Raw genomic sequence first — 14,943 nt, forward strand, 5'->3', positions numbered from 1 at the left:
CAGGTATGTATTATGTGTTACCTGGTAATAGCTTAGAGGGTATTACCTCTACCGTAGGGCCCGCCTTGATGATATGTTGTATATCCATTAATCTGTTTGTTTTTCTAACCGATTTTAGGATGTGGTCCCAAACATTAAGCACATTCAAATCTCAGGTGGACTGCACCACAAGAAACAGTGATGGTTGAATACTCACCATTGAAAATTTCCTAAAAGCCCATTGTAAGCATATCGGTAATGTTTATTTGTCATCCAATTTGTTGATAAGGTCAATTAAAAAGGGATGAAGGAAAAATAAAAATATTAGCTTGATCAAAACTTTCATGGCCGGCAAAAAGTTTTTAATGGTCATTCATTATTTTTTTCAGTGGTGTGGTCCACCTGGAATTTAGATCTGCTTAAGTTTTGGGACAACTTATTTAAATGAGATGAAAAAAAAACATAGGCAGCACAGATATGATACAGATTCATCAAGGTGGTATCATTCATCAAGGTGGGTAACAGTTGAATGGCGCTATATTGATAGTGATGGAATGCATATTTTGAGTGGAAATGCTATATTGATAGGGACCCGGATAACCCGGAAGGCCTTTTCTCACCAAGTTCCTGTGCAAGGATTCTGGGTGAGGCTTGCTGCGATGTTTTGTAAAAAATTCAACTCGTCCATCCACTTTTAGAGCTTATCTTAGGACACAAGACAAAAAATGAAGAGGATCCAAAACTCATATGAGCAATTGGAGATGAAACAATGGGAAAAAGAATGCTTACCATTGAAACCTTCCTAGGCTCCACCTTGATGTTTATATGCCATCCAAACCATTTATAAGGTTATTTTCATTGAGATAAAATGAAAACACAAAAACTTACGCTGATACAAAAATTTTGTGGCTATATAAATGTTTTAATGATGGTCACTAAATCCCCATTGTTTCCTCTCGTGTGGCCCATTTGAGTTTTGGGTCCACTTTATTTTTGGTTGCATGTCCTATAATGAGCTCAAAAAATGGATGGATGAGTTGGATTTCTCACAAACATCACATTGAGCCTCACCCAGAATCCTTGCATAGGAACTTCTAGTGATTGAATGCATACTTTCAGTGGTTGTGCTATATTGATAGTGATTTTAGTGGTTGTGCTATGTTGATAGTGATTGAATTCATATTTTTAGTGGTTGTGCTATATTGATAGTGATTGAATGCATACTTTTAGTGGTTGTGCTATATTGATATTGATTGAATTCATATTTTTAGTGGTTGTTATTTATGCCTTGGGTGCCCACTAATTTGATAGAACTTATTACTGTGTATGAGATTTTGTCTTCGCCTCTCTCTTTCAACTCTTTTTTTTTTATTTTTAATATTTTATATCTTACTAAATGTTCATGCCATCTTTTGAAGATATACATGCGGTGGAATTGAAAATGACTTGTGACTTTGAATTGGCATGGCTTTATTTACACATTTACAAATTCCCTGGTTAGCATACTTATGCTCTTGGACCACTATCTGAATATATTTTAGGGCTGAAAGAAACATATGATTTGTGGAGGTCAAAGTGATGAATTTTACTGGCACAATAAAACAAATCATCTAATGTATTATGTTAGAGTATAACAGTTAAATAAATAATTAGTCATTGTTGATATATTTTTTTTATGTGTCTGATTTGTACTAATTATCAACATACTATGGAACATGGGGAATGGTCTGATGAGGAGTTTAGTACTTTTGTAGCTGCAGTAGTTGCTACAATGGATGTGATAGTTGTGGGGGAGTATTATCGCACATTTATTTTGCAGTCCACCTAGATGGATGGACTAAAAACATTCTTAGATCATAGATGAATTAATAAGGGCTTGGGACAATAATTGCATGCTGTAATTGAGAATGAGCAATGCAACTTTTTTTCAACTATGGTGTATTCTTAAGGACATGAATATCCTAACCGATGTAAAGTATGTGAGCATGGAGGAACAACTAGCAATGTTCCTTTATACTTTAAGACATAATGTCTGTAACCGAGTGTCGGGCATTAGTTCATTAGGTCTGGAGAGATTGTAAGTCATTATTTTAACAAGGTATTAGATATAATTATATCACTATACTTATATTTTATTTAACTACCCAGTCTAGATACCCCATATTAGATCACTTCTAATTAAAACTAGAGCATTATTTGCCAACCAACCTGCGGTTAACATAAGGGCGACACTAGTCCTGGATGAATGGAAAACAAAAATTTCAACTTGATTCAAAACTTCCATGGCCCTCATAAGATTTTCAAGTTCCATCCCCATTGTTTCCCAAGGTGTGGTCCACTTGAGCCTTAGATCTACCTTCTGTTTGGGCTCATACCCTACAATGAAATATCAAAATAAATGAACAATATAGATAAGACACATATATCGAGGTGGCTCCTATGGAGCCTTTATTAGTACCATCTATCGATCTCTAGTTAAGTGGTTGTGGGGGTAGTACCTAATCTGTGCAGTGTTTTGGCCATGGGCATAACATAGGATTACACATCTAATAGCAAGCATGAATTTCACCTGCACGGTAAGATGAGCCTCCTAAAAATAAAAGGTAGGCATTCCATTGATTGTTATTTTATCCAACACATCTCACCCATCACAAGGAGTGTTATTTCACACATCTTTTTGGAAAATGGGGCTGGGGGGCTTGGGTGGGCTCCAACTTAGAGTTGATGTAAATTCGATCCCATTCATCATGTGTGTCACACCATGTTAGGTCCATGGCCTAAATACTAGGCTCATTCATAATTGCACATCTCATGAACTATTCCACTTGGTGTAGCCCACCTTAATTATGTATAGGCCTAATTTTTGCCCCTCATACATAAAGATTAGTGTGTCATCTAATGGTTGGATGGATTTTATATAATCACTATAGTGGGCCTTGTAATAATCAAGGGTGGACATCTCTTTTGCAACTGTTTCCTTTGATGTGGACCACCTAAATCACAGCTAAGCCTGATTATTTTTACACTTCACCTAACATAAGATTACACATTTAATGGTCGGAGTAGATCTTACATACACACCACGATGGACTGCTTAAAAAATCATGGGCATCCAACCTTTTAAAATTTCTTCTGCACTCTGGTGGGCCGGGCTTTGTCTTTATAAAAATTCCAGGCTGGAGTTCGGCTGGACCCTTTTGGCCTGTAAAGGACCTAGCTGAGTATGGCTTATATTGAAAGATACAGGCCAGGCTTGGATATAACGTGGTCCGGCCCTTACACAGCCCGTTGACACCCCCAGCTTGAAGATGTTCCGTTGGCATTAGATACTCTTGCAGAGTATACACGGACGCGGATTGCCTCCTACCCGGGTCTGTAGGTCCACCCTGATGTAACTATTTTATCCACGCCGTTCATCGTTTTACTAAGATCATTTTAAGATATTATCCAAAAAATGAGGCAGGTAAAAGGCTTAAGTGAACCACAAAGTGGATTTTGAACGTACACCATTAAGAACTTTTTGTGAGCTGGAAAAGTTTCGGATCAAGCTGATATTTGTTTTTTCACTTCATCCACGTCTACATTACCTTATGAATAAGTTGGATGGTAAAAATACACTACAGTGGCCATTAGAAAGGTTTCAACGGTAGGTGTCATTATCACTGCAGCTTCCTTTGGTGTGGTCCACTAGAGATGTGGACCTGCCTCATTTTTAGAATCAAACTTAAAATGATCTGAGAAAAGCGATGAACGGCGTGGATAAAACAATTAAATCACAGTGAGCCCCCCAAATCTCTGCCCAGACGACTTACCGTTCGGGCTAGGGTAGGACGCAATCCGCCTCCGGTATACTCAGGCATTCTGCACAGGATGCGGATTGCGTCCTACCTAGAGCTGGGCATTTCATACCCGAACCGGTGGATTCGGCCCGATCAGACCCGATCCGACCTGATTCGAACAGAATCGATGGTCAAGATCGGTCAGGATCGGGTAGCGTAATCTAGATCCGAATTATTTTCGGGTCGAATTCAGATAGTCCCTGTTCCGAATCGACCTGATCCGAAACCCGATCCGATTGGATCCGATTCAGACCGACCCGATCCGGACCGCATATATTAGTGTGTGTGTGTGTGTGTGTGTGTGTGTATATTTCGTTTTTACTTTTACCACTTAAGCTTTCGCCTCGGCGCCAAAAAATCCTGCCCAATATACACTTGAGCTCGTACCTATCACTCTATCTCTCTCCATCTTTCTATATCATAGATTCTCTCTCTATATTTGCTTCTCTATTTCGATTGAAGAAGAAGGCGAGAAGGAGGTTTCGAAGCCTGGACTTTGCTGCTGGAGAGAGATAAACTGAGAAAGTTAGCAAGAAGAAGGCAAGAGAAGCCAACAGACTCAGGTAACGTTAGCATGTCTTGTGTATTTGATCACGAGGTATGTGTTATATCCAAACCGTCCATCCAGTTGGCGAGCTCATTTTAATGCTTGAGACAAAAAATAAGGCAGATCTAACCATCAACTAGACCACCCTGCAAACGCTAGAGGGAGATTGGACGTCTACCATTGAAATCCTTTTTAGGGTCATAGGAATATGAAATTTGTGTTTTCGTTCAAGCATGTACCTGTCGCCTTATGAAATATGTTTTTTCAGGTACTTGTTTCCGCATAAACAGATTGGATGTAAAATAAACGTTATGGTGGGCCTTAGAAATTTTTTAACGGTGAAAATCATGATATCTGTTGCTATTTATGGTGTGGTCCAGGTGATCTTTGGATATGATTCATTTTTTGGATAATGCTCCGAAATGATCTCTAAAAATAGATGAACGGTGAAGATATAGTAAACACGTCAGTGTGGGCCATGTAACGTGTATCTCCTTTGAACCGTTCGTACAACTCGGAGCTCGAGGCACGTCAGTGCTCGTTTCGCATGACACGTACCTAGATTAGTTGGGTAGGCTAGCTGGTGCTAGCTACAGAACAAACACGGTACACCCGCCCGTGGCTGATGGTCCGTGCTCTGTCGGCCCCACCATGATGTGTGTGTTTCATCCATTCCTTCATCCATTTTTACAGCTCATTTTAGGGCTTGATAAAAAAAATTATAGGGATATAATTCTTATGTGGGCCACACCACAGCAAAACAATAATGAATGGATATTCACCATTAAAATCCTCCGAAGGCCCACTGTACTGTTTATTTGAAATCCAATCGGTTGATTTGGTCATGAAGACCCAGATGAAGGGAAACAATAAATATAAGCTTGGTCCAAAACTTTTATTATCCCTAAAAAGCTTTTAATGGTCAAAATTTACTTAACACTGTTTCCTGTAATGTGGTCCGTTTAAGATTGAGATATAGTTCTTTTTTTTTTTTTTTTCATATCATAAAATGATATATAAAAATAGATGGACGGCATGGATGACACACATACATCATGTTGGGCCCCACAGAACATCGAGCACTATACTTTGGAGTTATGAAACTTCTCCAAGAAGCCTCTGTGACGTAAAGCTTCTTCAAGAAGCTATCTGATGTAAAGCTTCTTCAAGAAGCTAAGGGCCTGTTTGGCCGACTGGATTAGATGGGCTTAGGTGGGATGGAATTGCATCTGGTCCTGTGCCATGTTTGGAAAGAGTGGAAAAGCTTAGGAGTAGGTGAGATGGAATCGTATCGGTCCCTTGCTAAAATCACTCACTGTTAGCAAGTTGTGTAGGTCCCACCATGATGTGTGGACTATATCCACACCGTCCACCCATTTTTCGAGATCATTTTATAGCATGGAGAAAAAAAATCAGGTAGATCTAAAGCTCAAGGGGACCTCACCATAGAAAGCAATGGGGATTGAATACTTACCGTTGAAAAATTCTTTGGGGCCACATAAGTTTTGGATCTGCCTCATTTTTAGGCCCATACCATAAAATGAGGTTACAAAACAAATGAATGGTTTAAATATAACACATGTATGTTATTGTCAATAATTTCAAATGATGGTGGTATATCCTTTCAATGTACTACCCTATTACAAACAAAAAAGGGGATTAAGCTTATCGCATGGTAACAGGGAATAGTCGCTGTCATGGGTAATAATAAGGTTTTTTGAATCCCATCTCACCTAATACCGTGGGTTCGGTCCGGCCAAACAGGCCCTAAGCGTCTATTTTATCCTACTGAGTTAATTATATGGGGCCCATTTTGAGCTTTTTTTGGTTTATCCACACAATCCATCAGTTTTTTATTCAAACGTTACTCAATCCGATCCGACTCGGTTTTCTGACCGAGTCGGAGTCGGATCGATTCAGACCAGCAATGGTTAGGATCTGTTCGAGTTAAATGATTCGGATCCGGTCCCGAATCTGATCGGGTTCGGGTTAAGACCTACCAATTTCGAACCTGATCGGGTTGGACCAAATCCGATCCGACTCGGTCCGATGCCCAGCTCTAGTCCTACCTCCGCCCGTCTCCAGCTGAGAACTGGCAGGAGATTTGAGTGGTCACTGTAATGTATGAGTCTTATCCACACCGTCTATCCAGTTTTTCCAATCATTGTAACGCATAAGTCCAAAATTGAGGTAGGTCGAAGAAGTGTGTGGACTGTACAATGGGGATTAAAATCTTACCGTTGAAAAGTTCTCAGGGACCATGGAAGTTTTGGATGGAGCTGATCTTTGTATTTTCTCTTCATCCATGCCTTTGTAATTTTATAAATAGGTTGGATGGAAAATAAACATCAAGATGGGCCATAGAAAAGTTTCCACAGTGAAAATCATTATCACCTCTGCTTCCCGTGGTGTGGTCCACTTGAGCCTTGGATTTACCTCATTTTTTTCTATTATATCCTGAAATGATACGAAAAATGGATAGACGGTGTGGATAAGATCCATACATCAAGGTGGCCACTCAAATCTCCCACCGGTTCTATGGGTCCCATCATGAGGTATGAGTTATATCCAAACTGTCCGTCCACTTGTTGAGATTGTACTAATGCTTGGGCAGAAAAATAAGATAGATCCAAAGATCAACTAGGCCACACTGCAAAAAGCAGTGGAGGATTGAATGTTTACCATTGAAACCCTTTTGTTTGTTGGATCAATATAATATATTTTTTTTCCTCTTCACCCGGTTTGTTGGATCAATATGATATATTTTTCTTCCTCTTCACCCGGTTCTGTGTGACCTTGTGAACAGATTGGATGGAAAATAAAAGTAATGGTGGGCCATACGAATGTTTTAATGATTAGAATCATTGTCCCACTGTTATTTGTGGTGTGGTATACTTAAACCTTGGATATGAATCATTTTTTTGGGTGAAGATCTAAAATGATGTTACCAAATGGATGAACGGTGTTGATATAATAAATACATCATTGTGGGCCATTTAACTTTGATTTTCTTTGAACTGTTCGTACAACGCAGCTGGATGAGCGTCAGCGCTCCTCTTCCCACGACACGTAACCACAAATGCTCGGCAACGAATCCGCTTCCTGTTTCACCGGCGGACACCATCTTACGCGGATTTACTGGGAAAGAAAGTTCCTCCCATGCAAACCTAGGTAGGGCCCACCGTGATGTTTGTAAGAAACCACCCCGTCCATCCGTTTTATGTGCTCATTTTAGGACTTAAGACCAACGGTGAGAAGGATCAACGACTCAAGTGGGCCACACTAAAGGAAAAGGTGCTAAGGAAATTCTTAACGTTGAAACTTCCTAGGATTATAGTAACGTTTACGTGCCATCCATACCGTTCATAACGTCATTACTACTAGGATGAACTGAAAACACAAATATTAGCCTGATTAACAACCTCTGTTGCACCGCCAATATTTCAACTGTGGATGTTTAATCCTCACATTTTCAGCCCAACTGAGTATTGCATCCGACTCAATTTTTTATACTTTACATACTGAAATGATCTCAGAAAAAGGATGGACGGTGTGGATTTCCCACAAACATCACGTTGGGCCCACTAGTTCCAGCGCAGGAACTCCTGAAAAAGCTTACCAGTAAATCCGCGTCCTGTCATGCATTTCATTTCAACCGTCTAATAAATATCCGCCGATCTTCCAGCGATGAAATTAATGCAGTGCATTACTGACGCCGTTGTCCACCACGAAAATTAGACGGCTGGGTTAAATACCACGTGTACACCACCACACTCATACTCCGGGGGAGCAGGATATGATGCTGATCCGCAGATACTGGGCATACACTCAATTGATTTAAACCGTTCAAATTGTAAGATCTACAGCCAATAGGTTATCGCCTCAAAGTAAGATGGAGTGAACGATCAGAAGCTCCGATTATCAGATAATTGTTTGTTGAATTTGGACCGTTGAATAGTTCTCATCAGAGCCGATCATTATATATTGATCGATTGTCCAGTTAAGGCATCAGATCATATCGATAGTAGATCTGAGCGGATTAATTTGAGTTTTTTTTAAATTTTTTTTTTATTATCTACGTGTTCATTTCTTAGTGACTGAGTATCAACCATCACACTCTGCCGGAGTATCAAACTTTTTCGAATTCCTTCCCTTGAATTGGCTTATTGCAAATACACCCTCGCTCTGGTTTACAGATTACTCCCCACACAGTTGTTCGGACGCGGATTTCCTGCGAAAGCCTTTCGCAGGAAGTTCCTGCGCAAGGATTCTGGATGGGGCCCACTGTAATGTTTGTTAGAAATCCAACCCGTCCATCCGTTTTTTGAACTCATTTTAGTACATGATACCGAAAATGATTAGGATCCAAAACTCAAGTAGGCCATACTAGATGAAAGAGTGAGGAAAGGAATTCCTACCGTACCTTCCCAGGATCCACCTTGATGTTTATATTCCATCCAAACCGTTTATAAGGTCATTTTCACTGAGATGAAGTAAAAAGACCAAGAAACTAAACCGATACAAAACTTTTGTGGCCATATAAATGTTTCAACTGTGGTCACTAAATCCCCACTATTTCCTCTCGTGTGGCCCAGTTGAGTGTTTGATCCTCCTCGTTTTTGGTGGCATATCCTAAAATGAACTCGAAAAACGGATGGACGGAGTGGCTTTCTTATACACAAACATCGTAGTGAACCCCACACAGAATCTTGCGCAGCAACTTCCTTTCGCAGGAAATCCGCGTCCCAGTTGTTCAGCCCTATCTTTGGGAAATTTACCATTTTACCATTAGTTACAGGCTGGCAGTGACCGTAGTTAGAGTTGTCCATGAGTCAGAACTGGGCCGAGATTGGCACAACTCAACTCGGCTCGGTCACTAGCTGACCTAGCTCAAACTCGGCTCGGCCACTAGTTGACCCTAGCTCAAACTCAGCTCGGCTCGGCTCGGTCCTCAAGCCTGATTGGCCAACTCAGCTCGGTTCAATTAGTAGCTTGGACCAGTTCGAGTCTCCGTAGCATTTTCTCAAACACATGGAATGCACCTTTAATCTTATAGTATGCAAAACAACAACAGCAGTTTATAGGTATTTTATCAAACACTCTATAGGCAATAGTATCAAAATCAAGATACGAAAGTAATTTTATCATGTTATTATTATTATTATTATTATTATTATTTTGTAGTGATTTGTTCATATACATGCCTTCCTTGCCACCAGTCAATCCCACGGAGAATGTATGCACCCGAAACAACACTTCGTTGCGTCATTTCATCGAATACTTGGTGAGCAACGTTAATTTCAAAATAACTGAGTTCCCGAACTGGTTCGATCCGAGTTCGATTCGAGTTGAGGTTCGATCTAGGTCGATTCCAAGCTCAGACAGGCTTGAATTCGGCTCGAATTTTTTTCGAGCTCCAAAAATCAACTCGACTCTGTTATAACTTAGTTTCGAACCAAGTCGATTCGAACTTTTTCGAGTCGAGTTAAGTGAGTTAACCGAGCTAACTAAGTTTGTGTATAGCTCTAACCGTAGTATGCATATGTTATTAAACCCATCAATGCGGTCACCCTACCATGAAGATGGAAAACCTTTCAAATATCAAACGACCCACCACATAAGCTTAGATTTTTTTAATTTTTAAAATTTTTTTTTGGATGAGTCCATTAGGTAGCCCACCACATAAACTTGGATGCTTTTAGAAGGATATGGCCCATCCAATGATTGGACCCACCTGATTTTTTGTGCATTAGTATAGAGACAATGCTGGATGTGTTGGAAACAATTTCACTTAAGGGCATTCTTGTTATTTGATATAAATTTCTATGGGGCGTCGCTTTGGTGGATCCAGATCCACCCAGATGGGTGGGTTCCTGACTGTGGGGCCCATCTTGATGTAAGTGCCTTACATTCACACCATCCATACCTTTTGAAAATTCATTTTAGGACATGATTCAAACAATGAAGTAGATCCAAATCTTAGGTGGACCATAGTACAAGAAACAATATTAATTCACTATTAAAAACTTCTTGTGGGCCACAAAAGTTTTAGATCAAGTTGATATTTGTGTGGTCTCTTCGTTTAAGTTTTTCTAATTTTATCAACAAGTTTGGCTGATAAACATCCTCGTGGCCCCAAGAACTTTTTAATGGTGGGGATTCAATCAAAATTATTTCCTATGGTGTGGTCCACCTAAGATTTGGATCTCCTTTTTTGGGATTATATCTTCAAATGAGCTATAAAAAGGAATGGATGTTGTGAAAGACATACATCACAAGGGGATTCACAGTTAGGGATCCACCCATGCCCATTCCTAAGACATCTCTAAACACAAGTTTAAGCAGGTTTGATCAGGTCAAGGGCCAACACACATCACCGCACACTCATGCTATAGTGGGATTTCATCACCTATGGGTACTCGAATCCTTGACCTAGTGGTAAAACTCCTAATAGTATACCATTAAAGCAAGAGCAAGGACTCAAAAAATGTGGGCCAACCTAACTTGATCAAATGAACCTATTGTCGTGCCTCAACATAGACTTATTGGAGTTTCAACTAAAGGTCATGAGTTCGAACATCCCTTGTGGTGTGAGTGCGCAAGAGTGTATGATGGTGTGCGTGTGTGACTGTGTGGTAGAATGAAAAGAAAAGAAATAAAAGATTGAAGGCCAAGTTGAGCTCAACCTAGTCCAAATGGACTTAAATTTCAACCGCGCTGTTGAACTCCAACTTAAACCCCCTCAATGCTCACCTCAAGCCAACCAATCTTTTTATTTTTTGGGTGACACATGAACTCAAACCCCCCACACACCATGCACTCACACCATGGCGGGATTTCACCGCAATGGGTACTTGAAACCATTATCCCGTATTGAAACTCTTGCGAAGCTACCACGGAGGCATGAGTAAGGACCCCCAAGCTAGTTGAGTGCGGGTATTCATAACCTCAACTAACCCAACTCCAGTTTGATCATCCTGAGCCCAACCGGAATTCAAATCGGGTTTTCATTTTACAACCCTACGCCAACTTGTGTTGGTTCAATCGGTTTTCAGTTTATCCGACCCCAAAGTAGCAACCCTAAGTCAAAGGGAGGCATTTGCAATAATCCAAACTGAGGGAGGTGGTTACAATTATTCTAATGTATTTATTCAAATATCAAAACAAAGTGGGCGGTTTTTTCAAAGTATCCCAATTCATTTATTCAACGCTTCCTTCCTCGACGGAGGGAGAGTGAGAGATCAGAGATGGGTGATTCCGAGAATTCGATCCCGGACGATCCGTACGCCTTCCTCAAGATCGTTTTAAATCCTGACGGTTCACTCACCAGGCCCACCTTCATCCCTCTCACTCCACCACAAGCCGAATCCCAGCAACCCCACGACGTACTCTCCAAAGACATACCCCTCAATCCCTCCAACAAGACGTGGATTCGGATATTTCGCCCCCATTTTTCAACACCAACGGCCCCTCTCCCAATCATAATCTACTTCCACGGTGGAGGTTTCATCCTCTTCAGCGCTGCATCTGCTCCCTTCCACGCGTCATGCGAGCGCATGGCCACTCACGTGCCCGCCATCGTTCTCGCCGTCGAGTACCGACTCGCGCCCGAGTACTCTCTCCCCGCCGCGTACGAAGATGCGATCGATGCCGTCCGTTGGGTCCGAGACCAGGCCATCTCCGATCTCCACCGCGACACGTGGATGGCCCCCGATCTCGTCGATTACTCGCGCTGTTTTCTCATGGGCAGCAGCTCCGGCGGCAACATCGTCTACCACGCGGCCTTGCTGGCGTTGGATCTGGACCCTCCGTTCAAAATCTCTGGGGCGATCCTGAACCAGCCCTACCTCGGTGGGGAGCAGAGGACGGAATCGGAGCTGAGGTTGGCCCGAGATCGGATCCTGCCTCTCCATGCCAACGATCTGATGTGGAAACTGGCATTGCCGGGTGGGGCCGACAGGGACCACGAGTTCTGCATCCCGATCAGGCCCGGGGCCCACCTCAATCGGGTCGGGTCGCTGCCGCCATGCTTGGTGAGGGGGCACGGCGGGGACCCGCTCGTGGATCGCCAGCGCGCGCTCGTGAAGATGCTGGAAGGGAGTGGGGTCCACGTGGTGGGCCGGTTCTATGAAGAAGGGTTCCATGCCATTGAGCTCTTTGATCCGCAGAAGGCCCAGGCCCTCTTGATGGACGTTCAGGATTTCATCTCCTCAGTCAGCACTGAGCCGTGAGTCTTCCTACACCCAACGAATCATCAAAACGCTGTCTGGTCAAGGTCCAGTGGCCCACTCGCACCTCTCCACTCGTGCGAACCTGGCGTGCGTGTCAGACATCTGAACCGTTCATAACATGCGCCTGAAAATCAGGACGGTTTGATCATCAAGTGGGCCACTCCTGTCTGAGAACAATGGACAAATTTTTACAAAGCTAACCAACGGTCTGCATTCAATGTGAAGTGTGGTCCGCTTCATGAGCGGACCAGCCTTTTACTTTTGCGACAGATCATCCACATGGTGGGTCCCAACATGTCACAAAACCAAGATCTAGGTTTCATGCTCGCGTGTGGAACCCAGCGTTTCCACGCTCATGCACACGTGACAATGTCTCACACACGTGAAACTCCTGGTGAAATGCACGGATCTTGCATATATTCCAAAATCCAGTCCGTCCATTAGATGAGCCCTCCAATGTTAGTCAGAAATGTCAAAATCTATCCTGTTCATTAAGCTAGGTGGACCACACACAAAGGGACTGATGATGAACATCTGAAAACTTGTAGATGTAGGACGCGGATTTCCCGCGAAAGCGCCTTTAGCACAAAGTTCCTGCGGTGGAAACTTAGGTAGGGCCCACTTTGTGAGAAATCTACCCCGTCCATCTGTTTTATGAGCTCATTTTAGTAGTGGAGACAAAAAGTGAGAAGGATCCAAAACTCAAGGGCCGCACTGAAGGAAAAGGTGTGTAGGGAAATTTCTACCACTGAAACTTTCCTGGGGTCGACAGTGATGTTTACATGCCATCCATACCGTTGGTAAAGTCAGGATGAACTGAAAATACAAATATTAGACTGATTCGAAACTTCTGTTGCCCCACAAATATTTCAACTGTAGACGTTCAATCCTCACGTTTTCGACCGGCTCGTTTTCCAGCTCATGAGCTAAAATACGGTTAAAAAATAGATGGACGGGGTGGATTTCTCACAAAGATCACGGTGGGCCCCACCTAAGTTTCCATCTTAGGAATTTCCTGTGAAAGAAATCCACGACCGTAGATGGAATTCGGGGTCCACCACACTCATCAGGTTCACCACACCAAGAGTGAGGGACCCACATGTATGGCTATTTTAATCATTTAGATATGGACACTTTAACGGCGTTTAATCAGATGTTGATGTTACAGGACAACCGTTCAAAGTGGGACGAGGCTGTGACGATGATTAGAGTACGATTACAACCATGTGACATCAAACCAGGATGAAAGGTAGTAACGGCACGCGCAATTCCTGAATTTTATATGTTGTATTTTATTTAATAAGTAGCCACGTGTAGTATTTTGTTTAGTAAGTAGTCACGTGAAGTTTGAATTTTATTTCTTTTATTTACCTGAGTGAAATCATTTGTAATTTGTTTATCATTTCTTTATTAAAGTTAATTAAAGGTTAGCCCTTGAAAAGCTATTTTAGCATGAAAAATAAACCTCTCTCTTGAATATTTCATAATGCTATTTTAGCTTTTTAGCTTCTTACATGCTAATTAGGTGGCGCCTATTGCCTTACCTCAATGGTAGACTTAGGCAGACTCTCTAGAGTTTCAACACGAAGTCATGGGTTCACGAACCAACTGAGGTATAAGTGTGTGAGAGTGTGTGAGGTGAGTGTGCATGTGTGGGAGAGGGATGAACGTGTTAAATTTTAAAATTAATTAATTTAAAAAAAAGAAAAAGAAAAAAAAGAAGCTCGTATGCAATACTATTTAGTTTAGTGAGTAAAATTGAAGCATATCCATAGTTCAAGTGGACTTTTTAATTGTAAGTGTTCAATTTACACCGTTTCTGTGGTGTGGTCTATTCAAACTTTTGATATGCTTTAATTTTGAGCTCATGCCCTAAAATAATGCACTGCAGCATAAGACACATACATCATGGTGGGCCCACAGAGTTTAATCACTAGGCTAAAGCATATTGAGCTTACTCAGTATGGGTCCCCTACTCATGGTACTCATGGTCAGTAGCAGACCTCCTGGGTTTCAATACTGAGGTCATGGGTTCGGGTGTGTGTGGGTGTGTAAAACAAAAATTACTTAGTACACAATCCACATCCACTTCACCGGAGACAGTGCGGCCCTTACCATGGGGCCCACCTTGATTTATGTATTCTATATCTACACCGTCCATCCATTATTTTAGATAAATTTAGGGCATGAGCCCCAAATCTCAAGTGGACCATGTTATAAGAAAAAATGGTGATTGGACAACCCACCATTAAAAACTTCTCAAGGCTTAGTATAATGTTTATTTTCCATCCAACCTATTGATAAGGTGATAAAAAACTAGATATAAAGAAGAAAAAATATCAGCTCG

The 14,943-nt window shown here is 41.7% G+C and overlaps 1 protein-coding gene across 1 annotated transcript; it reads left to right on the plus strand.

The window, feature by feature from the left end:
* The first annotated feature begins 11,554 nt into the window (after positions 1–11,554).
* LOC131249330 (probable carboxylesterase 8) lies at positions 11,555–14,041 on the plus strand. Its single transcript, XM_058250015.1, has 2 exons — positions 11,555–12,592; positions 13,765–14,041. The coding sequence occupies exons 1-2, from the start codon at positions 11,613–11,615 to the stop codon at positions 13,793–13,795; spliced, it is 1,011 nt and encodes a 336-aa protein (XP_058105998.1). The 5' UTR covers positions 11,555–11,612; the 3' UTR covers positions 13,796–14,041.
* The last annotated feature ends 902 nt before the right edge of the window (positions 14,042–14,943 follow it).

This window comes from Magnolia sinica, chromosome 6 (genome assembly GCF_029962835.1).
Source record: "Magnolia sinica isolate HGM2019 chromosome 6, MsV1, whole genome shotgun sequence".
Lineage (NCBI taxonomy): Eukaryota > Viridiplantae > Streptophyta > Magnoliopsida > Magnoliales > Magnoliaceae > Magnolia > Magnolia sinica.

Coding starts and splice junctions, on each gene's coding strand:
- LOC131249330 (XM_058250015.1), top strand. CDS start 11,613: ATGGGTGATTCCGAGAATTCGATCCCGGACGATCCGTACGCCTTCCTC. Junction 12,593..13,764: donor TCCTCAGTCAGCACTGAGCC/GTGAGTCTTCCT, acceptor TTGATGTTACAG/GACAACCGTTCAAAGTGGGA.